This window comes from Lonchura striata, chromosome 12, assembly GCF_050655825.1.
Source record: "Lonchura striata isolate lonStrDom1 chromosome 12, ASM5065582v1, whole genome shotgun sequence".
NCBI lineage: Eukaryota > Metazoa > Chordata > Aves > Passeriformes > Estrildidae > Lonchura > Lonchura striata.
This window is the reverse complement of record NC_140714.1, coordinates 12,053,700-12,079,702: the sequence shown is the minus strand read 5'-3', so window position 1 is coordinate 12,079,702 and position 26,003 is coordinate 12,053,700. Positions and strand designations below refer to the sequence as shown.

Genomic DNA, 26,003 nt, shown 5'->3' with positions numbered 1-26,003 from the left:
ACCCCAGTTTGTGCTTTTTCTTTGAGTTGGCACCTGGATCTGAAAAATCTTTGTTGTATTAAAAGAAAAAACCTATTTTGAAATGGTAGTTCACTGGAAATTCTTTCTGTGGACCCTGACTGACCTCACTGCCTCAGGTCTGAGTTGCAGCGGGAATTGTGGGTCCTGGTCCTGCTTCTGGAGGAGCATCACTTTGCTTCCCCAGCCAGGGCCTCACAAATCAAATTTTGACCTTTAAAAGAGGGTCTTGTCAAACCATATTTGTCTTGACTTTTTATCACATGGCAAAACATTTGATTTTAAAACCAGGGTTTTGAAGCTTGTCATGTGAGAAGCGGAACAGAGGACACGATTCATGACTGCATGTGTGTGTCTTTGCTCCCCTTTGGCCCCCATCACACTCTCATCACAGGGATATTGTGCACTATTCTGTCAGTGCTAATGAGCAAATAGAGTTACAGGACCCACCACCTTGGGAGAGGAGGCTCAGCTTCATGTGAGATCATCTGTGTTCATGCCCTGCAGTGCAGAGCTTGTGTGGCAGAGCTGTTTGCTTCCCTTTCAAGGGAGCAAAGAAGTAAAACTTGTCCTGTTTTAGCACAAGGCTTAGGCAAGAAGGGGAAGCAAGATTTTGTCAGCTTTTTAAAATGAGGTGGGAAGTCCATGGGTTTGTTTTTCCTGGTTATTTTCTTGCCTGTTGAAGTTGTTTAGAAGAAGTTGTCACTCCTGTCCTCCTTGGAAGCTGCTTTCTTCTTGTGAAGCCCGTGTCCTTCCTCCTGTCCATGTGGACCAGCTAAAAAGGCAGTGTCATCCAGCTGCATGTGCAGTGAACCCATTCCTCTGACTCAGGCTGCTTTTCATGCTAGTGGGATGTGCTTTTGAATAGGGATGTCCTGTCATGCCACTGGGGGGTAGGGGGCAGGGAACATCTGTGCTGCTTTGTCTCCCTTTGCTGCTCAGGCTGGGGTGGTGTGAAATTTGCTGCAAGGTGTTGATTTTTTCTGTGATCTGGAAATGCCACCAGAGACTGGTATTTTAGGTTCTTCAGCTGCTCAAGAGTTATAATTAATTTTTTTTTTAATCAAGCTGTTGGCGTGCTAGATAATTCCAGGCTGTGGGTCATTTCTTGCTAAATCACAGGTTTCAAGTTCAGATTAGGTATTTTCTAAGTAATAACTATTAATTATTTCTTGGGTTTTTTTGTAGTACAAGTAGGGACAGTGCCTTGTAGTATGAAAACCTGAGGGCAGGCCTCAGTCCAAAGCTTATATTATATTGATCAAAAACCATAGGGCTGAGGGAGATGAGGCAAGAGCTGCAGAGATAGACACTCACCCACAAGGAGGCAGGAATTGCTGGGATGATGTATTGATGAAAAGATGTTTGAATGCTTATCCATAAGGTTTGTGCCTGAGGCCATACATCCTCAGCTGCTGATGTAGCTGGGATGTCATCTCCCACTGTTCCTGCTGCCTGCTCCCCCTCCACTGCCCTTGAGCTTACTGGCTGGGGGGCTGAACTCAGCCTCTGAGCTTCATCCTCTTTCTCTGGAGATGGGAAGAAAGACTTGATGGACCACACAGGTGCCTTTCACCCACTTGCACCTGAGGGATGGAAGTGGTTGGACATGTTTTTGGGATGGAGGGCTCTTTGTTAGCAGAGTTCAGTCGATGTCTGTGTGCTGCAATAAGAACCAGGGCAGCTCCTGTGGAAACCAGATGGCCGCCTAGAGACATCAAGTTGAAGCTCTCCTCTGAGCAGACAAATGCCAGCCTCTGTGGCCTCTGAATCTGACGTGGTGACAATTCCTTTTTGTGTGAACTCGGTGAATCCTGTGCCTTCCAGATTGTCACTGATGCTGGAGACAGGCACGTGACAGAACACACTGAAGTTTGAGACGACAGCCAAATTTTATTGTTGGGCGCCCCTTTTGTAGGAGCTCTGTGGAGGTGACAAGAAATGTGGAGGTGACAAGCCACCTCTGTGGGACCCACGTGGTGGCTTGGCATGACTGCAGGGTGCTCCGGTAGCAAAACGTCCTGGCACAGGTCGGCTTTGTGGCGTGGCACGGTTTATGCTTAGCACGGTTTATGCTTAGCACGGTTTATGCTTAGCACGGTTTATGCTTAGCACGGCTGTCGTGCTTCCTGGACAGGAGAGAGAAAACATGCACGTGAATTGTGCAAACCACACAGCTTGAGTTACTGTCACCCTTTGCTTGCTGTTATGCAGCTCCAGACCTGCATGCAGGAGATGAGCTGGGTCCTGGCCATCTCCATTCCTGTAGGTTTGTCCCACACAATATGGGGTGGGAAGATTTCCTGAAACACAGTGGTTTGCTCTCGCTGATGCCTCTGAGTGAGATGGATGATGATACAGGTGAATGTGGCACGAGGAGAAGCAGATGCAAGAAATCAATCCTGTAATGAGCCGTGGGAGCTGGGAGCAACTTTTGCTCATGGGAAATGAACGGTCTAACAAAGGCAGTTTTTTTTGTTCACTGCCTCAGAAAGTGAGGAAAACAGGATTATGGCTGTTTTGCTGCCTGAAGCACATTGTCCTATGAGGACATTCCCCTCCTGTCCCCATTTCTTTGTGTTTTCTGAGGAGCCTGTGCTACTCTAAGCTGCAAAAGGCGATTGGATTATAAATTGCAGCTAAAGCAGAGGCTGATTTTCTCCTGAAGATAGTGTGGGACACTAATGAATTGCTTTTCTTCTGTGACTCACCTCTTACTTCCCTATAGGTGAAATGTCAGCAAATCCAGTTGAACCCTTTATTTTTTTTTAAGGTAAAAAAGCCCACGGAACAAACCCCAGAATTTGTTCTAGAACTGAATCTGGAGATAACAGCAAGTTAGCCTCATTCCTTTGGTAAACAGAGCTAAACTTGCAATTTTCAAGCTACTTTTGTAGGTCAATGGAAAACTGTCAGTCTGCTGAAGTTTTGCAGCACAGAAAAATAGTGTTCTGCTGTCTGTCAGTCAAAAACAACTGCAGGATCTTTAGTTGAGAATTTTCTGGGGTTTCTTTTGGCTTGTGCTGTTGTCTTAATGATCACACATGTAATGGTGTAAGACACTGCTGCCGATCTCAGTGGTATCTTCATTGGTTTTGGGGTATGAATTAGCTTTAATTTTATCACCATCCCCATGAAGCATGATTGCATTGACTTGCTGGATTTGGTGAGAGTCAGAAACAGAAACATCAGCAGAAACCCTCTTTACCAAGAATAAATGTGCGTGCCGAAGCAGCTCTTAGCTAACAAGGATGTGTGCACACTTGGGTATTTTGTCTGTGACCAATTAGCATGATCTCCCTCTTGACAGTGCAACATGTGTGGAGTATTTCAGTCCATCTGATACCTCCTCCCTTTGGTGCCCTACCACCTGCACCTTCAACAGTCTTTAAATGGCTTTGCTATAATTAGCTGGCACACCTAACTTCATGTAATTCTTGTGTATAGCATTGATAAGCCAAAAGCACAAATAACATCCCCTGTTTCATAGTGCTACTCTGAACATGTTAAAATATATAGCTACCAAAACCCATGGCACAGGATCCTCTTTTGGAGGATATTCTTTCTTTCCATAGCTTTACTGTGGCCCACCTAAAAACAAATGAGCATGTGAAGGTTTATCTTTGACAGGGAGTCTGGTTGTTACCTTGTTTAAATCCCAGAATGAGTAATTTGTACCAGTCTAAAATCATGTATGATCCTAGTGGCTGGAAGAAACCTGCTGGGTCTGGACATGCTCTTCTGCATAGGTGGAGGACTTGTTTGGGATTCTCATGTTGGGAACTATGTCCCCACCAAAGAGGAAATGTGTTTCTTCCACACTGGTGGGAGCTGTTCAGTATAGCTTGAAAATGCTGGGGAGAAGCTGGTTGGTATCCTGGGGTTTCCCAATACTGATGTTTCAAATCTTTGTTCCTTTGACCCAGAGGGGACTGTGGAGAGAAGCAAGATCCACATTGTGGGAACATTATATGGGCATCTGCTTTGGAGAAGCCTTGTAAATATGTTTACTGTCTTAAATTCCTGGTCTGAAATACCATTAGCAGGAGAAGTTCTCAAGGACATCGGTTTATCTTTTGTGCTTAGGAGTTGTGTGAAGGGATGATAGTAAAAGTACTGTTGGCAAGTGATCCCTCCATCTTCAGATGAGTTTTACTCCATGAGAATGTGGAGCTGCTGTTTTTGAACATAGGGCAGCATAAACCCAGCCATTCTATTTTTACTTGGAGCAGTTTTACTCCTGGTAAAAAATGCTCAGGTTTTTCCACATGGTGATCTGAGGGTCACTATTTCAGAGGAGGTCGCACATGTGATCTGATCACACAACATGGTAAGTTGAGTTTCAGGTAGGATGTATCAGTAATTTGAGGAAGGGAAATGTTAATTACAGAGGAAAATGCTGGGTTTTTTCTATAAGTTAGTGTCTTCTGATCCTGCCCTGCTGGTTTTCTCTTTCTTTTGGGTGTGTGTTATGAATGGATGGGGTTTAGATAAGTCCTTGCCTTTTGCCCAGGCCTCTGGCAGCAGGCAGTAGCTTTATTGAGGTGGCCAGCACCCCAAATAAGTGTTCTTTTAATGGGTGATTTGGTCTATTATAGAATGAATTATTTATTTAATAGACACAAAACTAACAGACATAAGACTTAAACTATTACTACACAGGAATAAGGACAAAAAGAGACTACTTGTAGATACATACAGCCTGAGCTTAAAGCTACCTATTAATGTTACACTAGTGAAGAAATAATATAACTTTGGATTTAATTTATCTTGCCATCCAGCTGTTGGTGGGGCACACATCGAGGTCCTTCCTCTCAATTCTCAGGAAAGTAACCACAAAATCTGCATCCAAACTCTGGGCAGAAGTCTTGAATGTTTGTCAGGGTGTGTGCAAGAGGCTTCTGCCTCTGTGCTAACTCATCTGTCTTTTATAGTTTGTAAAACAGTGTCTCTAAGTCAAGAATATTTCTTCTGTCTCTTCCCACATCTGCTCTCCAGACTAAGATGTTGATTCTTAGTTGAGGCCTGAGCTTTTTTGGAGCCTGAGATGATCCTTTGTTGGGCCTTTCAGCCAGGTTATCTCTTTATGCACCAACTATCTGTGGTAGAGGAGGGGAGGGGTAGATGTCCTGCCACAGTGTGCAGGGGAGCTGTGTCCCTTTGTGGTGGAGGAAGCATTCTGCATGTAGAGTCCACAACACAGAAAAATTCATTTCTATCCAGACTGTTAACTGATCCTACAGCAGCAAGCTACCTTTGATCCTCCTAAGTTGAATGATCTTTGGGGAGAACTTTCCAGGGCCTCTCTCAGGTTTGCTCACAGTAATGCAAGACAGGTTTTCATCTCACAGTGCCAGCTTAGCAGGAAAGAGCCTAGGCTGTGCCAGGTCTGCCACCTCTGATCCTGGTGCTACTCAAAAGATCCTGGGGATTCTTGTCTGGTTTACTGTTTTGTGCAATTTACAACTGTTCAGAACTAAAACTAGCTGATGACTGTTCTGTGATTGCCTCTTAAGGATGGAATCTCTTTTCTCTCATTAATGACTTTAATGAAGTACTTATATACATACAAGTTCATCCAGTGGATACCAGAAAGCAGCACTTGTTCTCCATTGGCAGACTGGAATTGTTCATGCCAAGCCCACAGGCTCTGCACTTCCTTGGATGGTGACCTGTTCACCCTCCTTACCCCTTCTCCTTCTTGCCTGGCCAATGTCCCTGGGTCGTACACCTGTGTCTGCTGCCTGTCTACCTATGTTCACTGGAACTGTGACAGCAGGTCTGATTAATTTGGCATTTCCCCATTTTCTTTCTGTATAATAATTTGGCATTTCCCCATTCCCCCATTTTCTGTCTATATAAGAGACACTTTTTAATTTGCCCATGGTTTTAGGTTTGGGCAACACAGTTATTGTTATTGTGCCCAAAGCACATCACAACTCCAGTTTGCTGCCTTCTGACTCTTGCCAGAGTGCTGGTTATGGGACACAGAGGATTTGGGAAGAAAAGCTGGTAAGTTAGAAATTCCTGTGCAAGATGAATCGCAAGTTTTTACCTCTTTCTCAAACTGCAAGCTGTTACATCAGTGCCAGTCTGTGGCATGCAGGAGGAAAGTCCCTTTTGGTTAACATGTACATATGGGCTCTTCTGCATCTGTCTTTGGGCATCAGTTGAATTGACAATGTAATTGCATATTTTTCCTTCTTGATTCCTGGACACTTTACTTACTTGACCCTCATGTACTGGAATGTGCTCCAAGGCAGGGGTGAATGGAAAGGGAAAGAGTTCTCTTGATCGTGGTAGAAAATTGTATTTTTTCATCCTGAGTTTTATATAACTGTCACATTTCTGGCATTTTGCTACTATCTCTGCTATGGAAATAAATTGTGGGGGGAAACTGAACCTTCCTCTTTGAATGCCAGAAGAAGAGGCAGGACTTAGACAGTTTTCCAGTCTTGTTCTTTCCTTTGGGCTCTGACCTTGCTCCTTGTTCTGGCAGCTCTTGGCAAGTCTGTTTAACTGCAAAGAGAGTTTCTGTGGCTGGATCTTCATCCCACATCTATGTTTTTGCCAACTCAATCAAAACAAAGATGGGCTGAGATTAGCACCTTGCACTCTTCCCAGCACTCTGGGAACTTAGAAATTAGTTGCATTTTTGATCATAATTAGTATAGGGGTTGTTTTATAGACCTGTGCTAATTGTGTGCAAGTGATCTTGGAGCTGTCCTAAATCTCAGCAAACATCTGTAGTAGTTTTTGGGCTACCAAACTGAAGACTATACAAAGTCTGGCAAAACTCCTTCTGTTGGGCTTTTTTTTCAACTTCAAATGCTAATATGTCAAAAGTCTTGGCATACTTCTAGTGCTGCCCTGCAGTATGTTTTATGTTTGCTTTCACCTTGATACATCCTGGTTCATAATCCTGAGTTTTCATCAAAGCAGAGGCTATCTGCTATTTTCTTTCTCAGTGCAGATGATAACTCAAGTATGTGTATGCATATACATTTTATATTTATGTATGTGTCAGTAGAAATGTAAGTTTTCCTGCACACGTTGATCATGTCAGATACTGACTTGACAATTGTGTGCAAAGATTATGTTGAACAGGTGATCCTAAAGAGAGGGGCAGCTCTGTTGTCTGGAGCAGGCTGAACCAGGGTAGTCCCTGAAGTGTTGAGAGCAGTAACAATTAAGGCAGCAAGATACATGTGTTGGTTGTTTTATTTTAAAAAATTGTCTCTGCTTTTAGCCTCTTAGACTCTTGGCATAAGACACGTGGAGAGTGCAAAATTAGGAGGTGAAGAAATCAGTGGCTGATTCTGGTCATCGTGGCCAGTAAACAGGGTCTGAGCATGGCTGGAGAGACTTAGGATGAAGCATTTCCACCTCAGGAAGTACAAGCATGCAGTTGCTGGGTTGCATGCATTCTCCTGTCCCTCAGCCATCTCTGCCCCCTTCTCCCTGAACCCGAGGCTTCCTGCTCTTGGGAGAGAAATTGGTTGAGGTTTGGTTGCTGTGCATGCCCTGCTGCCTTCAGGGTTCTGTTTGTTCCGAATGCCTCTTGTGCCTGTACTGTCCCTGCTTAGTGTATCTCTTTGCCAGGAGCTTTGGCTTTTGCTTTAGCGTGATTTGCACAGCTTAAGCCTTTTCCCTGGCTATCCTTTCTTTTCATTTCCCATTTGTGCCGGCTGTCTGCTCAAGCGGCTGCTGTCAGCGCACAGTGGAAAAACACCGATCTGTGAGAAACGCACTGTAGCATATCAGCAGGAATTCCTGGGCTGCTTCTGGGCTGCCTCTTTGTCAGGAGAGCTCAGCCATGTCTTTGTTTTCTCACTAGCGAGTCAGAGATGCTGCAGGTTTGTTTGGAGCTTTACTCATCCTATTTGCTCAGTAACCAGGGCAGTTGCCCATTGTTTCACTTGTGTTTTTGTTGTGTGCTTTTAAGTGCGGTGAGGCACAATATCTTCATGCTGGCAAGAATAAGTTAATGCATCTCTCTTAGCCAACAGCCTGAGGACTAAAAATTTCTGATTTGGGCTGCAAAAAGGGAAGAGAAAGGAGCTGAGTTTTCCCCAGCAATGCAAAAAACCAAAATTCATCCCATTTGTTGGAGCTGTGTGGTCCCAAAGGTGGAACCCTGATCTGGCACATCACTCTGCCACAGACAAAGGATAGTTGATTTTTGTACATTGGTGCCGTGATCATCTCAGTCTGGAAGGAATAAACATGCAGACAGTCTGTCGGTGACTGGGGGTGAAGGGCATGTGACCAAAGAGGTGGCGTTCCTCTCTGATTTGTGTAACAAAGAACCAGCCTGTGCCTGTGTATGCCAGCAGGATAAATATACTAATTTCACCAGTCGTCCGTGTCAGTGCAGCTGCATGAAAACTGAGCTGTCACTGGAGACAAAACTTTGTCTGTCCTTTGTTGTCATGTTGTGAAAGCTGGGGCACTGAGATGAGGGTGACGATGAGCAGCCCTGCCTGGGCACCGCTCTGGCTGCAGAGGCAGCTGCAGGCATGAGGGCACTGATTCCTGCACATGCAGAAGAGTAAATGCCCTTGATCTCTAATGAATGGGGAGGTAGGAGGAGGGAAAAAAAAAAAAGCTATGTTTTCTTGGATCAGCCCCCTGTGGAGGCAAAGAAAAGGCTGCCATAAGTTAATGGGCCACTTTCATAAATGTGGGAGCCTTGTGCACGCAGAGTGGCTCAGCCTGTCTGAGCTGATGCAGCTGTCAGCCTGTTTGTCTAGAAAATGCTTTTCTGAAAGGTATGATTATTCTAGACTGTTGAGCAAGTTCTTCTGTGTGAGTGCATTTAAACAACACCAGTGGTACATGTGGAAAGATTACAAACAAAGAGAGAGGGGGCAACATTTTTGATAGCCTGGGGAGGGCAGGAGAGAAGGGTGTGCTGCCTGTACAACAAGGACACCTGTAGTGTCTTCTGAACTGCTCAGGTCTCTCACCAGCCTGTGCAACACATCCTGTGCAGGTATGCTCTTTCTGGGGAGACTGCTCCTGGGGCAGTGAGGATCAGAGCAGTGTGAGGCACAGGGATAGATGCGTTCCTGTCTCTGAAGGGCCATGCCCTGTGTTGGCTGTGCTTACACACTCACAAGACATTCTGGAAGGGTGCTTCTTAAATGCTTGCCTTTGGCCCTGGGAAAGGCATCTTCCCCAGCCACCTTGGGGTATGCAAAGCACCCCAAGGCAGTGCTGAGGTCTAGGACTGTCCTCATCATGTGGGGAGGAAATTGGCAGCAGGCTCTGGGGATATCCTTTGTTTGCTTCTGTTATTAGCAAGGAGTGAGGAAATAATGATTTATTAATGCTTCTGTGATTCTCCTATACCAGAATATGAAGGACGAAATTCAGTTTCCTGGCTGATAGTCATGGCTCTAATTGAGCAGTACTATGTTCCTGGCAGAGCAGCTGGCCTGTGGGGTGCTGGTGGTAGCCCTGGTACAGTGCCCCTAGCCAGTATGGCCTGTGGTCACCAAGGGTCCCTTCTCTGCTCTTCCCCTGCCGCTGGCTGTTGCCAGGCTGCTGGAGACAGGCTGTGTAGAGAGCCCAGCATTTCTCTGCTGCAGTGCTGTTTGATTAAACCAGAAATATCTGATAGAGGGAGTGGCAGCCACTCCTTTCTGGGGTGAAGCACCAGTGGGAATGTGTTATCAGTACCTCAGCAAATACCCCTTGATCTTTGTGGCATGTTGGGCAGAAGGTTGGTGCCTCTTGGCCACGGCCTGGGCACCATCACTTCACGCTGACCAAGGAGACTCCTGCACTCACCCCGTGAGGTGAGGGCAGCGCTTTCCAGTGCCATCGCTGCCCTGTCACAGCCATGTTCCTGCCCTGTCCCTGCCACCTCTTCTGCCTTCCCAGAGTGGCTGGCATGGCTGTGCCTGTGCCTGGCAAGCCAGTAAACTGGTGAAAGACACAGTAAACAGCTTGCATGCTGCAGTGGTTGCTCAGGAGTCTGCCAACCCCCACTGTGCAATCTCAGTAAATCCTGGGCTTTGTTTGGTGTGTCTCCTCTGACAGCCCTCTGTACAGCAATGCCCTTTTCATGCATTCCCTTGCTTCCATGTGAGCCTTAGCTTATGAACAGGGTTTTATATCTGTAGCCCAGAGCATAGGATGGGGCAGGACTGCAGCGCAGGACTTTGGAGTACCCAGCTCTGCCTTCACTCAAGGGCTCTGCTTTTGCTGCTGCTTTGTGGCCTCTCCTTTGCAGGCTGTAGAGCTGTGTGTGACCAGGGCTGCCTGTGAATGTGTGAGGAACCCTGCCTGCCTGTGTCCCAGTTGCCAGCATCCTCAGGAATGGGTGCTGGATACAGGCAGGATTCCCCTGTCCTGCAGAGTGACTGATCTCCCTATATTGCATGGGGAGAACAGCGAGGCACTGCTGCCCAGAGTTGCTGTGAGTGTGCAGTCCCTTGAGCCCTAGGGAGGAGGAGATCATAGGTGAGACCTTGGCAAACCAGACTTTTGCCCCTTGCTGTTATACTACGACACGAAATAATTCATGTTATATAAATAAGGAAGAAAAAGAACTCAAAAAGCAAGCTTTATTTTCTGATTCCACTATATATACAATAGCAAAAAGTGTCAGTGGATTGGAGGGTGAAACTGCCACCTCTCTCCAACCACACTGGTCAAACTAAGTCTATCAATTCTCTCCACCCACACAGAAGAATGCAAAACAATAATTGTTTATATGAACAGTGTGAGAAAATTTAGTAGAAATATGTAAATATCAGAAGGCATTGAAAACCTTTGGAAGAACTTTAAAACTCCCAAAAGATCAGGGTGACACCGTGCAGCCTGTGCTCGTTTCAACTGCAATATGCTTTTTCATTCATCCCTCTTTAAACAAAGCAGTGCCATTTTGGTTAGCCTGGGGAGTGTGCAGATTCCTTTGAATCACATGATCTATGCAGGATACTGATATTTATTTTTTAACTTTATGATTACGATGCAAGGGGTCCCTGATGGTGGGTGTCCTCCAAACCCAGAATGCAAAGCAGCTCCTATGCTGAAGACCCTGCCATTTCCCCCCTCACTCAACATGCACCCCCCAACTCAGCTGAGCAAGGGAGATGTTTTATGAGCAGCATCAGCAATGTCATGAAGTGCAAGTAGCAAGTTAATGCTGCTTTCTTATTCCAGCCCTTTGACAGGGCCTTGTTAATAGAAATCTGGGAACAGAAGCAAAAGGAAAGGGCACAGCAGACTAATTTCAGTTGTCAGCAGTTGTCACAGCACTGCTGCATTAGTGTGAAAATGCTGTGTTTTATCAGAAAGGAAGCACCCTCTCCATAGTAAATGGCATTGCACAGCAAGGAGCAGCTCCATAGGAGCACCTCTCCTGTGGAGGCAGGCTGAGAGAGTGGTACTGTTCAGCCTGGAGAAGGCATTAGGGAAACCTCATTGCCTCCAGTACTTAAAGGGAGCTTATAGAAAGATGGACAATGATTTTTACATTGGCAGGTAGTGCTAAGACAAGGGGGTATAGTTTTAAACTGTAAGAGGCAAGGATTACATTGGCTGTTAGGGGGAAATTCCTTAACTGGAGAGAGGTGAGGCACTGTAAGAGGTTGCCCAGAGAAACTGTGGATGCCCCATCCCTGGAAGTGTTCAAGGCCAAGTTGGACAGGACCTTGAGAAATCTGGTCTAGTGAGGGACATTCCTACTCATGGTAGGGGGTTGGAACTAGAAGATTTAAAAGATCCCTTCCAACCCAAACCATTCTATGATTCCAGCCTGTGGATGGATTCCTGTGGACTGTACTGATGAGCTTTCTGAAAGAGGGCAGAGATGCTGAGCTGTTCAGTAGGATTCAGTGCTCTGTACTGCTATCTTCCTTGGGATGATCAGATGAGAAAGGGTTTAAACCCATGTGGGTGAAAGTGTGGAAGACTGGGGAGGATGGGACTGGGTGGGGACTCACAGGAGTGCAGGAGGGCAGGTGGGGTGTGCAGAGGGCGGGGGTCTGTGGCACTCAGAGCAACACTGGCATTCCCTTGGAGACAGCAGTGCTGGAGACTTCTGCACTGCTCCCCTTTCCCAGAGAGAGCATGCAGCTGGCTGTAATTTTCTCTTTTCAGAAAATGAGGTGAATTCACTAAAATAACTTGCTGTTCCTTGAAACCCCACTTGGAATTTATTCAAATAAACCTTGCTCTGTTTCCTTGGTTCTATGGTTAGAGGTGATGAAATGCTCCCTAGGCCATACCCCTAGGCTGCTTGGGGCTGCTTGGAGGTTTCATCCCAAAGTTGAATTCTGAGTGTTGGTTTTGTTCTTGACCTGGCACTTTAACAAATTTTGTTTTATTTTTAAAGTTTTCCCCAATTGCTGTCTTCCCTAACTATCTTTCTTGGAAAAACAAACCAACAGAAAAAAAAAGGCCCTCCTAAATATTTCAAAGCTGAGTATTGCAGAAGAGGTCTCTCATCCACACCTTATTTTTTTCCCCACTGTGTGTGGTAGTTGTTAATTCACATTTACTTAAGCAATTAACCACAATATAAATAATACATAGCATGTTATCAGGAAACTGCATGCCAGTGTTGTGGAGGGAGGCACTTCTGGCCCTGGTGGGGAGGGCTTCCCTTCTGTGCTCTGCAGCCCCCTAAGGCCAATTAAGGTGCATCCTTGATGAGAATCCAGCCGCTGCTTGGCTGGATAAATAGTTGCTCTGATGCACAGAGGGGGGGGGCAAAGCAAGTGAAAGAGGGATTTAGTGTTCAAACAGCTGCAGTGGGCACTGGAGTCTGAGCATTCCCCTCCTCCCCCTGTGCATGGGCTGAGGCTGGAGCAGCAGGACCGAAACGGATGGTGCTGGCACCGGTGGCAGCTTATGGGAGACCTGTGGCTCAGAGACTCAGTAGCGTGTCCTTTGCCTTCTGCTTTTGTCCTGTAAAGGTCTTATCTCCTGAAGGCATATCAACTGTTGATAAACAAAGCCTTTTAGACTGCCACGAGTGTAGAAACCTGCTTTATCTTCCTGTTCCCCTTGCAGCCTCCTCTGGGAGCCCAGGGAGAGGCATCTTTGGTGTTTCTTGTTTCAAGGCTGCTGTTTATTTTAACTGCAGTAACAAGCTGGCAGGAAGAATAAATGTTGCTGTGACAGCTTGGGTGGAGATTTAATAAGTCCAAGTGCTGAGTCCTGCATTTTGGCCACAATAACTGTAGGGTTATAGGCTGGGGATGGCATGGCTGGACAGTGCTCAGGTGGAAAAGGACCTGGGGGTACTGGTCAGCAGCTGACTGACCATGAGCCAGCAGTGTGTCCTGGTGGCCAAGAAGTATAAGAAAAACTTCTGTGTACTATGGTCTCTCTTGCCATAAGCTCTGGTGCAAAAGAACCTCAGCTGAAGGGCACAGTAACATGTTGGATGTTGTTTTTCAGGTGCTGGAGCAGGATGTGGTTCTCCAGTCCATTGACCGTGCCATTGAAGCTGTGCACAATGCAGCCATGAAGAATGGGGGGAAATACAACCTGGAGCAGAGAGATGTTCTCCAGTAAGTATGATGGGCATGTGGGAGAGCTGGCAGATGATGGAGGGTGGTCACAGTGTCATTCTGTCCTTGGGAAATGTTGGATGTTGTTGGTTTGAGCCCCTGTGCTGCAAAGTGCTGCTGCACTCAGAGAATTTCCCAGTGTTTGAGCTGCTGCTGCTCCTCCTGACAACTGTGTCCAGCAAAGCAGAGCTTTGGCCTTGCTCCTCTATCTCTGTGCATGCCAAGGAGAGGAGATGCTCAGCCTCACTGTAGGCTTGGAGGAGAAATCCCAAACCTTTCTGGCTGCATTTTCTCTGCTTTACCAGCCAGGAATTGTAGAGGTTTTTGGCATGTGACACAAGATCTTTAATACGTTCTCAAATAATTGCTTGTAGGGAGAATTTTTGTTTTCTCTGACACCTCAGACTCTGTGCTGAGGCATGCTGGTTTAATCTCGGTTGAACAGCAATTCTAAAGTGCAGGCAATTTCTGAAGCTTGCAATGCAATATGTGACTCTCCCCTGAGGAAGAGGCATTTTTCTCCAGTGAACTGATGAATAAATTATGGGCTTTTGCAAAGCCTCTTCCTTCCTCCCCCAGAAGTGCTTCCTTAGTTGTTAATGAAACTGGAGCTGGTGTTCAGAGTAACGTAGCCCATTCTGGTATATATAGCCCAAATGCAATAAATCATTAAAAAATAGTTTAAATGTTGCAGCATGGTCACTCCCTTGAGCTTTGTCCTTCCTGATGCCATCATTCCATTTCAGAAAACTGATCCATCACCGGAAGGAGACTGTGTCCCGTAAAAGCCACTCTCCCACCCCACAGGGGACGGTTATGACTCAGTCCTCCAGTGATCACCACCTGGATGTGTCCCGGCAGCCCAACGGGGTGTGCCGGACAGGGTACGAGCGGCACCACAGCCTGCCCAACACCGAGTTCGAGGGGGAGGATGAAGGTCTCTATCAGGTAACAGTGGCTGGACACTTGCTAGGTTACTCCTTTGGTGCTGTGATGTTTCTTTTCCTGGTGGAGAAAATGCCTTTGCAGCTGAAGTTACAAATCAGGTGTTTGTGCTGCTGACCTGGGAGTACTGCAGTGTAAAGTGTTGGTGTCTAAGAAATCTGGAACAGTTCCTCTGCCATTTTCACTTGTCATGCTTTTTGGAATTCTTGAGGGTCCATGGTTTTATGGTAACATGCGAAATCCACTCCATACTGTGTGACTATCTCCTGGCAACTTTCTAAGAGTTGCAGGCTCCCTGGAGAATGCTTTGAAAAGCAGTTTTGACATGAGCAGTAGAGTTCCCTCCAAGCACTCAGCACTGCTTCATTTCCCCCTTATGTCTGCACAAGATCATTGGTCCTTAAGTATTTTATCTGCTGTGGCTGCCTATTTATACTACTCAAAACAAAAAGCCAAAAAATACCCCAAAGATCCTGCTTTGTCTGAAGGTTGCTTATCATGATGAATTAAAGGTAAATAGCAGGAAATAATATTTAAAGCAGCTCTTTTTTTATCTCAGTGACACGCAGTTCCAAGGTTACAGTGTGGCGTCAGTGAGGCTTCAAAGTAGCAGCCCAGGATGGGGCTGTGGCTGCTGGGGATGAATGATGTGCCAGATTTCCCTGTGTAGGTGTAGGTGGATGTTAGGGCTAAAGGCGCCAAGCAAGGATGAGCATTTTATTCCTCCTACAGATGAACACATGCACTGTAATTTTTCTTCATCTCTCTAGGCTGAATGTTTGGAGATATTGTGTTTATAAGGCACTGATCTGCTGCCACCCCTAGCAGATGAGGCTTGTTTTACACTTAAAGAACTGTGAGTTTGGGGAGATGAACGGTAGCTCTTGCTCACTCTGGCTGAACACAGCAATTCCTACAAACCCCATTTTTCTCCTCAGTATTCATTTCTGTTCTTTGGCAGTCAAACAAGCTCCATTCTCAAGCCTGTACATTATGGGCTAAGCAAATGGGGCACCTTACAGCCCATTCTCCATGCTGATTCCCTGTCTTTATCTGGTCTGTGGTTTGGTGGCTTGCCAAAAAGGAGGAAGACAAATTCCCTTGGCTGACAAAGAACTGTTTCTGTCTGGGTGGCACTGAGGATGCAGTTGAAGAGCTTCCAGCTTAGCCCTGTGCTGAAAGGGTTCCTTGAGATTTTAACAGCTTGGTGGATTTCCTGAGTGCTTTGAAAATACAAAGTGAAGGAAGCAGCATTGCTTTCTTCAACTGGTTATGCAGTAGCCTAAGAGGAGACGTACTGAAATCTAAACTTTCTCACTAGCTCCAGAGGAGCAGAGGTCTTGGCATATGCTTTTCATTGCTTGGGATTTTCAAGTGTATTTACTGTTTGCATCTGAAAACCTAAACAAAATTTGAAGTTTCCCCTCAGTGGTTTTGCTCCCAGGACTGAACTGGCTGCAGTCGTTGGTGAGGGCATTTGTGCTTCAGCTCCTCCGCAGTCAGCATAAGGTGGGAGGCTGGGGCTGCTGCCATACCAGCTGCCAAGGGTGGAGGTTGGGCTCTTGGAGTATTTTAGTCAGTCTGCTGCATTTGTGCAGCTTGGTGAGTTTGTGATGCTCATCTCCAGAAACCTTTGCTACAGACCAGTGTGTCTGGCTTGGCACAGTTTGCCTGGAGGACATGGTGGGTGGGAGATTGTTAATTTGGTTTATTGTTTTCTTACTTTGTTTAAAGGGTACTACTATAATAACATTGCTCCCAGGAGTCAGAGTGGTGATGTTCTCTGCCTGCTTGGCTGCGAAGGGAATGGGAGTGTTGTGGTAAAGTCAGCTCTGTGTCATAGCACAGTCTGTTACCAGTCCTTGCAAAAGAGTGAAGGACAGGCAGCGGATGTGTGTAATCTGTGCATTTGAGAAAGTTCACAGTGCCCTAATAGAGACCTTGGGAAAGGGAGAGTTTCAACACAAGTGCAATTGCTTCTCTTAAAACCTTTGTTAAGGTCCCTCATCTTTTCCCCTCTGGACAGGTGGGATCTGAACTTCAAGAACTCCTGCGTGGTCACCTTGTGCATGGCAGCTGCACAGAGGAGAAGGGTTTCCCTGTGGGGGTTTTGGTGGTTTACATCCTCCTGTTGGCCCCAAGTAGTGGCTAGGATGTGGGGTGGAGGGAGGGAATGGCCATCAGTTACAGCTCCTGGCCATGCATCTTGGGCAAGCACAGGCAAATTCTAGTGATGTTTCATGTTTTTCTCACAGCCACTTGTGCTGTGGTGTGTGGCTGTCTAAACTGGCAGGGGCTGGGCTAGCATTGTCTGTACATCTATTAATTTAAGCACTAGCCTGTAATAACTGTTAAACTTGTGTGGTAAATTTGGAAGCCATGGAAATTCTCCAGAATGACCCAACCCTCGCTATCTCCAAACAATGTCATGCATCTGTGCTAAGCTCTGAGCCTGCCTGTCTGCTAAATCCCACTGCCTCAGTAATCATGGCTGTGCCATGCCAAGCAGCTCCAACTCGTGCTGTCAGCTCCAGCACTCTGCAGACAGGGCTCTGCTTTTAGCACAGCTGAGCTTTCTGGATTTGGGGCCAGTCTGCCGACCATGGCAATGCAAAGACCCCTCCTGATCTGCTTGACCTCTCTCAGCTGTGCAGTCTCTTTTTGGACCAACACAGATAATTTTTGAAGCTGTATGCAAGTATTGGATAGCATTCCATCCAGAGAACAATGTGGGGTGGATTGACAAGAGCCGAGTGTGCAGGCAGGGAGTCTGCAGCAGTGTCTTGTGCTAATTCACTGGCTGAAGGCACTCATAAAGTGACTTTTTGTATTACATGGTATAAGGTTGGATGAATTTGGTATTGGGTGGGAAAGGGACTAAGAGATCTTTTTTTAAAAGTCTTTGTGCAAACTGCTGTCTTCACTTTTCTAGTGGATCTAGACATGTGCTGTGAGCACATTGTCAGCTTTTATCATAGAGGCTTGAATATTTGAGGTGGCTTTTGAAGGTGTTTTATTTATAGGAATATCTTTGCTCCAGATAAAGTTTTTGCCCTTCCTGGATCTGGGGGAAAAAAATACATTTTTCATTCTCCTATTGAGCTAATATAAAATAGAGACACTTCAGGGGCCTGTCTCAGATTTTCACTCTGGGGTGGCAGAGCTCTGTGCCCTCTGTGGTGTTTATATAGGTCTAGTCAGCAATGACAGGGCACAGAAAAACTTCTCTTCCAGGGCTAAACAAAACTGGAAATTTTCACTTGTGATGGACTGAATGTCATTGTAGATTCCAAATGGTTGGAAGCTGGGTTACCCAAGACATTCAGACCATCACCTCCTTTCCCTTCCTGTGCTCCCCTAGGAGGTTTGGCCACAGACAGTGATTGCAGTATCCCATAAAAGCAGAGGCACATTTGAGGCAGCAGGCTCTGAATCCCAGTAGTCCTGAGAGGTCCCAAGCAGACTCCTGGCCCTGAGTTGCTGGGCTGTGGGGGCTGTGTATTGATGCAATGTGCTCCCACCTAGTTTGGCTGCTGTGTTCAGTGGTGCCCTAAGGCTGCATCTCACTGGAGTAACTGTGGGTGAATGTGATATTGGTGATCATGGTGTTTAGATCTGATAGGAAAATATGAGTGTAGGGGTCTGGGGCTGGCAGTTCTGCACTGCTGGCTTGGCAATCCTAGAAGAAGAGACCTGCATGAGAAACCCCAGATGTAGAGAGTTAGAGTAACTCCCTGGCAAAGCTTTTCCCAGTGAGTCTTTCTATAGGTAGCAGAGTATTGCACAGAGGGTCAGACCCTATTTTCTTCCTGCATGAGCAGAAATAGCATTGAAAGCATGGAAATGGCATTTACATGTTTTCAGTCCTTGGCTTTGCCTTTCTGCAAGGGTATTTGTAACTGATGTAATGGATCTCTCCAGAAGAGTGTGTAAATACACTCTGTTTGCAGCCTCTGTGGAGCTATTGAGAGTAATGTGGAGACGTGGTAAGTGTGTGGGATTGCATTTGGAATAAAGGAGGAGTAAATGCTCGACAGGTCTACATGACATATGTGCCATGTGCTTCTGAACACAGCAATTAAACAAGGGCTGCTTTGCCTGTCACAGGGAGGGGATGAAGTCAGTTTGAGTCCTGCTTTGTTCTTCTAGGAGGCCGCCCATTAGCATCTGTCCTCCTGAGAAAACTGCCCCAAATGACAAGAGAGATGTAAGGACAAATCTACACATGCATGTGAGAAAAAAGTCTTCACAAAGAGAATATCTTTATTGTCAACCTCCTTTGATTGCTCTGAAATCTCTCCTTACAGATCCCACCCCAGGCTCGTCGTGCTGCTCCTGTCACCCCCCCACCTCCAGAGAAGCGCAAGAACACACAGATTGCTGCTCCCATTAAAAGTAAGGACAAACTGGTCTCCAGGTCTTGGGCATGAAGTAGACACTGGGTGATGTAACAGCCATGAGGCCTGAATACTTCTGCTTTGTGCTTAGATGAGCATCCTTACCCATTCCCTGAATTCTGATATGGTTTATATCCTTACAAATATATCTGTAAAACGTATACAGCCTGATTCCTATGGGTGTTAATGCTAGTGGTCCTGAGCAGTGACCAGTGCTCCTTCAAGCCTGTCCTGATTTGGGAGGGTCAGAGCAGCTTGTGGATGGGTGCCAGATACAGCACCTCCCTGCTCCTTCAGTGCCTGTGGCTCTCCAAGGAGCAACTCTCTGCCTGCTCATGTGGCTAGTCTGGCTAGTGCACTAAGTCAGTGGTTTAAGATCCCTTTTCTCCCACAGACACTATGGCTGTCTCCCAACAAGGCAGAGGGAGCATTCCCTTGCAGTGCAGTGTGTGATACTTCATATGGGGAACTCCCTGGCTTTTAATGCAGTCTCAAGTCTTATTTTTGACTCCCAATCTGTTGAGCACTTTGTTTGTACAGTGGTTGGATTTCCATTAACTCAGTGTCTGGTGCCTGTAAGGAGCAGTAGTAATGCCAGGGTCACATTTGCCTATGTGCTGCCCACAGGCAGAGGGGCAGCTAGTGAGAAACACCTGAGAGCAGGATCATGGGTCAGGGCTGGAGCTTCTCCATCTTCAGCGTGGTTGGGTTGACAGAGTAGTGCTTATCCTGACTTGCTGCCATCTTGCCCAAGTGCTCTGCTGTGCTGTGATAGTGATGTCATTAGTGACACACAGCCCATTTCAAGCCCACTTGTGTCCCCTTGTGTGGAGCAGGGCAGAGCTATTGACTTGCAGGTAATTGAGACCTGGGACTGGCACCAACTTCGTTAATGGTACTTAATGGTATTGAGCCATTTTTCACTGGAGTAGTGAGAGTTTGCAAAGGTCAGTTTCCTTCAACTCATTATTTAATGAAGCCTAGGAGGAGATATGAGTCACAAACGATCCTCTGTGAGAAGGAGGAAAAAGGAGGATACTGAACCTGTGTGGGAGTGAAGGGCCCAGTTTTTCTGCCTAGGTGGTGTTTACTTTGAGAGGAGTGGTGGATGGACTAGTGGAGGGCTCCAAGCACTGATGGAGCAAGAAGGGTTGGAGTTGCCTGCAGAAGGGCAGCAAAGGCATTTCACATCAGTCCCGTTGCTCCTTCCTTTGGGTGTAACACCTTCTGTGAGAGGTGAGAGCCTTGGGGTACAGCTCCTTCTCTTCCAGCACTAATACCAGCTGCTCTTGGGAAGCTCTGTTTGTCCAAGTAATTGTTTTCATAGTCAGGGAAGAACTCAGATACATTTCTGCCCACTTGAAACTAATGGATAAGATTTACCAAAACTATATATAAAATCAAGTTAAAGGAAAGAAAAATCTTAATATTGCTTTGCTTGTTGTGGATTTTTTTTCCCTTGGAAGGTGGAATTCCCACTGCTAGAGCTACTCAAAACTAGAGGTGGGAAGAGAAATACAGTAGAGCAGATAGTGTGGAGGCTAGTGAAATCAATGGGTGCTAGCAGGGCTGCAGAGCTCATAATCAAACGTTGGAGAGTGCTGAAAGGGAGGGACTAAAGACGTTGTCAGTCAAGTGTTTCCTCCACTGTCAGTGCTAAGCATGAGGTCAGTGCAAGAGGGAGGTACAGGCTTGTGTGTGAAGCCTTCTGTGTCTTGCAATTCTAAGGCACCATCTTTCAAAAGTGAGGGATTACGTCCTTAATGCAGAAAAAGCCTAACCCAGGGGGAAAAGACCTTTCTGTCCCTTAGTTCTGTCCATCTCTCCCTCCCTTCCCCTGTGTAAAACACTAAGCCCTTTGAAGGGTATTCATCTCATCAGAGTAGCTTTCCCCTTTCTAAAGAGGTGATTGTGTAGGAATGCTCCAGAGAAAACTGGTACAATTTTGCTTTGAGATAAGTGAGGCAGGAAGAGGAGTTAAACTGCTCTGGTCGAATGCACAATGAGCCTTTTAATGGACTGTGCCATAGCAATTTGGGTTTTTTCTCTTTTCCTTTGATGCTGTTGCTAAGGCATGTTTAATTGTTCCCTTTCAGATGCTGTTGAAATTATTCCTGGGTCAGCTTCTAGTGCCTCCTCTATAAGCACGACATCCCTGGATACCCTGTACACTGCTTCTTCTGTATCTGAGACCGCTCTCCCAACAGCCACCTCCAGTCCTGCCAACACCCCGCCCCCTGTCCCGAGCCGGAGCGTCCACACCACCATCACGCGCAATTTGGACAGCGGCTCTGTCAGCCATTCCCGCTATGGGACTTCCCCAAAGGATCACAGCAAATCTCCCCAGTCCAAGAGGGCTGCCCCAGCACCGCCAGCCGAAGGGGGGACCCAGAGGTCCCACAATGTGGATGGGGAGAAGACTTCTCAGGTAAAGAAAACTGCCCCGCCTCCCCCTGCAAGCCTGGACGCCTTCAGCAACCTCTGCCTGGAGGATAAGAAGGCAGCTGGGGTGGAGTCACTGCCAGCAGAACCCAGTGGCCTGGTGGCCTCCGTGCCCAAGACAATTGGTGCTGAACTGATCGAGCTGGTGCGCAGGAACACCCACCTCAGCTACGAGCTGTCCCGTGTGGCCATTGGCATCGTCATCGGCCACATCCAGACCTCTGTCCCTGCAACCAGCAGCATCATGGAGCAGATCCTCATCTCCGTGGTGGAGAGTAAGGTAACGTGTGTGAGGCTGGAGTGGGGACTGCTGCACACCCCCTCTGAGCATCAAAGATAAGGTGTTACGAGCTCAATGAGTTCCTGATGTTTGGGATGAGAAATGCATTGAGATCCCAAATGGAAAGGTGCTAGACAGGGGTAAATATCTATCCAGGGGAACCAGGAATTCAAGGGGTTTAAGTCAGGTCCTAGTACTGTTAGCAGAGAAGTGGAAAGCAGGTGAGTTTATTCCCCAGGTGAGCTGCAGATGTACAACATAGCCTTGAGTTGGAACATTATCTTGAGCTTGTTCTAAACAAACCTTATGTCAAAATAATCCTATCATTCTCCTTTTGCATCAGTCATTGAAATGGTGAAGTGCAGCCCTCTGCTTTAGCTGGATGGATAATAAATTTCAGCTCCCACTTGCTCAGTGCAGCCCTGAGGAGTGCACATCATATAAACTTCTAAGATTGGAATTCCATTGCTAATAGCAAGATTATAATGAACTGTTCAGAGGCATTTGAATATGGAGAACTAATGACGTTCAAATTTTACATAAAATCATAATCTGGTTGGCTGTTTGTACTGAATAGAGGGCCCTATAAGCAATCAAGTCTCTGTGGCCATAACCCAGTAGTTAATTGCTTCCTTCTCCAATAACAAAGCCCTGTCAATGTATGATCTAGATTCAGCAAAAAAATTTAGCTGTTTCAAGCAAATGTTCTTGCTCTGAATTGCATGCTGAGAAGTTCAGTTTTCTGATATTTGCACATTTTCCAAAATTTGAATATTATTTTTACCATTAATACCTGTACTTGGGATACAATAAGCTTAATTCCACAAAAATTATTTAGTGCCAAGTTTCTGCAGAGGGGATTTGAAAGCCTCAGTTTCATGGCCATTGCTGCAGACCAGTCTGAAAAGGTTGGGAAGAAGGTGATGCTGGTGCAGGGAGTAGTATGGATCTTCTGGTAACTGATATGATATCTGCGGGATTTTAAAATTACCAGTAACGTATGGAGACACAGCAGAAGATTCTGTCCCGTCTTATAATACCTCATCATATCTATCTTGAGCAATACTGCTTTCAGGAGAGCCTGGATGGGCTTGCACAGTGCTCAGGTGTAAAGGTTGTGGCTCTGGTGTGCATTTTTTTCTCAGTGTCCCAGCCAGATGATACAGCTCTGCTGGTATGTGGGGGCCTGCTCCCAGGTGAGGTTGTTCACCTGCTGCAGACTAGCTCTGACAATTGAAAGGGTGGTCACATGTACTTGGGGGGTGACTGCATTACTGTAGCTTCACTAGTGTGGTTTAGTGGTACAGATTATTATTTTTGACTTTGTGTTGTTCATTATACCAAATCATTCCACAGTCTCAGGGGTTTCTGTGTAGAATTGTTGCTGAGTTGTCAGTTCTAGGTCAAGGAATTTTTTTCTTTAATTTGTAGCTTCTAAAATCCCTCTAGTCCCCAGTCCATGCAAATACATGGCAACTTGTCTCTTGCATATTTTTCAAGGTTTTTCTTTTACTCCCTAAAGCAGAGTGAGATTTCAGCTTTGATTTAAAGCTTTGGTCTGCTCATAGTAGATACCACACCTGCTTCAACATTTTGTATCATGTTCTTTAATTAGTTATATCCTTTCTATTCCTTTTCCAGTCTTAATTTAAGGTCAGCTCACTGATTTACTAAATCAATTCCAGAATCTATTACCTCTCTTCTATCCCCAGTGCCTTCTGAAGGTTGAGTATTACTTCTCTCTTGTTTACCTTGCTGCTCCTCCAGCATGGAGTCTGTACAAGCACGTGGTTTTTTTTTAGAGAATAAAAGGTGCTGGGACATCTGCTGCTGCTTTTTAGAGGCAATGTAAGACTAAGCTGGGGGAACAGCAAAAACAAGGAGGGTGCTGAGGAACTCACACCTTAGGAAAGATACTTCAGAGGTATCATACTATTTGGGATCTGCAGGTGCAAACCTGCCAAGTTGGCTCCCCTGTGTCAGCATTTGGCCTGGCCTTGGAAATGGCCCCTCTTGTCCATGAGCTAGCTCCTGATAAGTGTCACAGTGACTGGGTAAGACACACAAAGGGACTGAAACCTCTTTTCAAAGACAGCATTGCCGTGATTGTCGAAACTGGAGCTGGCTTTCATGGGAACTCGTTGGAAATTCAGACATATGTAAAGATGCTCCCTGATCTTTGTGTTTCTAGAGAATCACTTGGATTAGTAGGTTTTGGTGATATGTGATTGCCATCAGCTCTGCTGGGTTATCTCCCACCTGAGAGGAGGGAATGTCATGTCTAAGGAGATTGGAGTTTTGCAGATTTATTAAACTTGGTGTGAGACAACCAGAAGTGGCCAATGCTCAAGCTAGTTGCACCTTGAGAGGGAGAACTCAGAAACCACTTACCTGCTTTTTATTTAAATCGCATTGCTGTGTTGTACTTGTGACTCAGAACCATCTTCCGGTTGCCTTAAACTTAAGCTTGAAAACTGCTGACAGAGATGTGTAATGTATATGGGTCTTCTAGTTGAGCCCAGGCTTCTGAGTTAGGTAAAACTATTCTTGTATGTGTCGGAGATGGAGGAAGAAGTCATAAAGTAGGCATGAGAGGTGTGTTTCTAAAGGGGGTTCCCCTTGTAGTGCTGTGCTGTGACCTGCTCCCAGCTGCCCATCACCAGCACCTGTTGTACTTAACAAGCTCTGGCAAACCTCATGGTTAATGTGGCTGAAACCCTCTCCTTCCCCTGAAGCTGCCCTCCCATTCATTTGTTGATTCAGCTTTGCTTAAGGACAAGACACAAAGGCTGCTCCCCAGGGGAGCTCTGTCCCCACACTGGCCAGGGACAAGGGAAGGTCAGCAGTGTGAGTGCTTTGGCTGGTCTGTTAGGAGGACTCCTCAGTGAAATAGTGTAACAAAAGGGAATCTGGAGGGCAGGAGTAACACATCAGTGCCTAGGCTGGCCTTTTTCTTGGTAATTTCTGGTAGAGCCTTTATGAAGGTCTGTGGCAGAGTCTTTGCATGCAGCTATCCCAGCTCAGCTGTAGATGGTTCTACTCCTCCAGAGAGCTGCTGAGGACATCTCTGGAGCCCTGAACAGTGAAGGCTGCAGAGTTCTTCTGAGGCACAGCTAACATGGGGGTTGAAAGCCAAGTGCTGCTCTCTCCCTGCGACACCCACAGGTGTGTGCATTGCCGACATTGCCTTCCTGCAGAGCTCACCTGCCCTGGATGGGGCTGGGTCAGCTGAGAGCAGACCTGCTGCTGCTGTGTGTGTGAGTGAAAGGCCTGTCCTGGGACATTTGGCTCAGCTGAAGTCAGGCATTTCTCTTGCACCACATTTCATCTCATTTAGCAATTGCTGAGGAGCATGGAGCTCTGCATGTGTTGGGACCAGTGTTATCTGTCTGCTTTCTGTAGGAGTGGTGTGCTTCCCAGAGGATGGATGAATTCCCACAGCAGTCCCCATGAAATGTGTCTGAAAACCTGCTGTATGATTTTGGGGCTCATCTGGAGGGAAGATGTGTGTACCCATGGTACTGGTGATCCACTCCACTTGCTAGTGGGGTGGGGGGGAGGGAGGCATGGGAGTGGGAAAAGAAGAAATGGCCAGGACAGCAACTGGGTTTGCATGGCAGATGTGGCCACCTCTGAGAAATGTGTGTATGATAAAGTTCTCAAAATGGTTTTGGGCTGCTCAGGAAGACTGAAATCCCTGTAGCAGCTTGTTGTGGTGGGCTGGGGGCAGGGAACTATTTGAAGCAGCAAGATAATGCAAAGTGGCATTGTTAGAAATACTGAAACCTCCTTCTGCTTATGGGCTCGCCAGCAGATTCCTGGAAATGACCATATGATGATGCTGCAGTTTGTAGTAGCTGCTAAGATGTTTAATAAGCAGAGACCTGACCCTCGTGATGGGAGGGCTGAGAATGGTGCTGAAAGTGCACTGAGACAGCATAAGGTGTAGTTACATGGTCAGATGGAATAGCTTGTTAATGGATTGATCTCATCCAAGTCCATCCAAGCCTGATGCTCAGTGGAGTCATTAAGAGCTGCAGATGAAGGATTGGAGAAAGTAGATTAGTGGTAAGAGGCTGAATAGAGGGATCATTAAAATGAATACTCATTAAAATGGTCATCCAGAAAGAGTCCCAGCAGTGGATTGAGGTAGGACTGGCCCTGCAATGCTCCAGTGAGGAGGATGTAAGGCACATTATGGCCAAGCAGCTGGGACACTTGAGGACAGGCAGGTGACACTGCAGTGCTGTAGGTCCTCCTAAGGAGAAGCAGGGGGGTGGCAAGATGAAGCAAGTCTCTTAATGTATTTGCTTCTGATAAACCACCATTCAGAGGGAAATTCTTATGCTTATACTCAGCTCTTGAAAGCTTGTTGTGCTCTCTTACAGC

The 26,003-nt window shown here is 46.4% G+C and overlaps 1 protein-coding gene across 3 annotated transcripts in view; it reads left to right on the top strand.

The window, feature by feature from the left end:
* NCKIPSD (NCK interacting protein with SH3 domain) overlaps positions 1 to 26,003 on the top strand; it is a 50,879-nt gene that overhangs the window by 7,896 nt on the left and 16,980 nt on the right. For 2 of the 3 annotated variants that reach the window (XM_021532341.3, XM_085590526.1), the window contains exons 2-5: positions 13,438 to 13,550; positions 14,297 to 14,498; positions 18,803 to 18,890; positions 20,989 to 21,614. In XM_021532341.3, the coding sequence (XP_021388016.1) occupies positions 13,438 to 13,550; positions 14,297 to 14,498; positions 18,803 to 18,890; positions 20,989 to 21,614 (1,029 nt within the window). Of the gene's footprint in view, positions 1 to 13,286; positions 13,353 to 13,437; positions 13,551 to 14,296; positions 14,499 to 18,802; positions 18,891 to 20,988; positions 21,615 to 26,003 lie in introns of those variants that run through there. The other variant, XM_085590525.1, reaches the window with a different exon arrangement.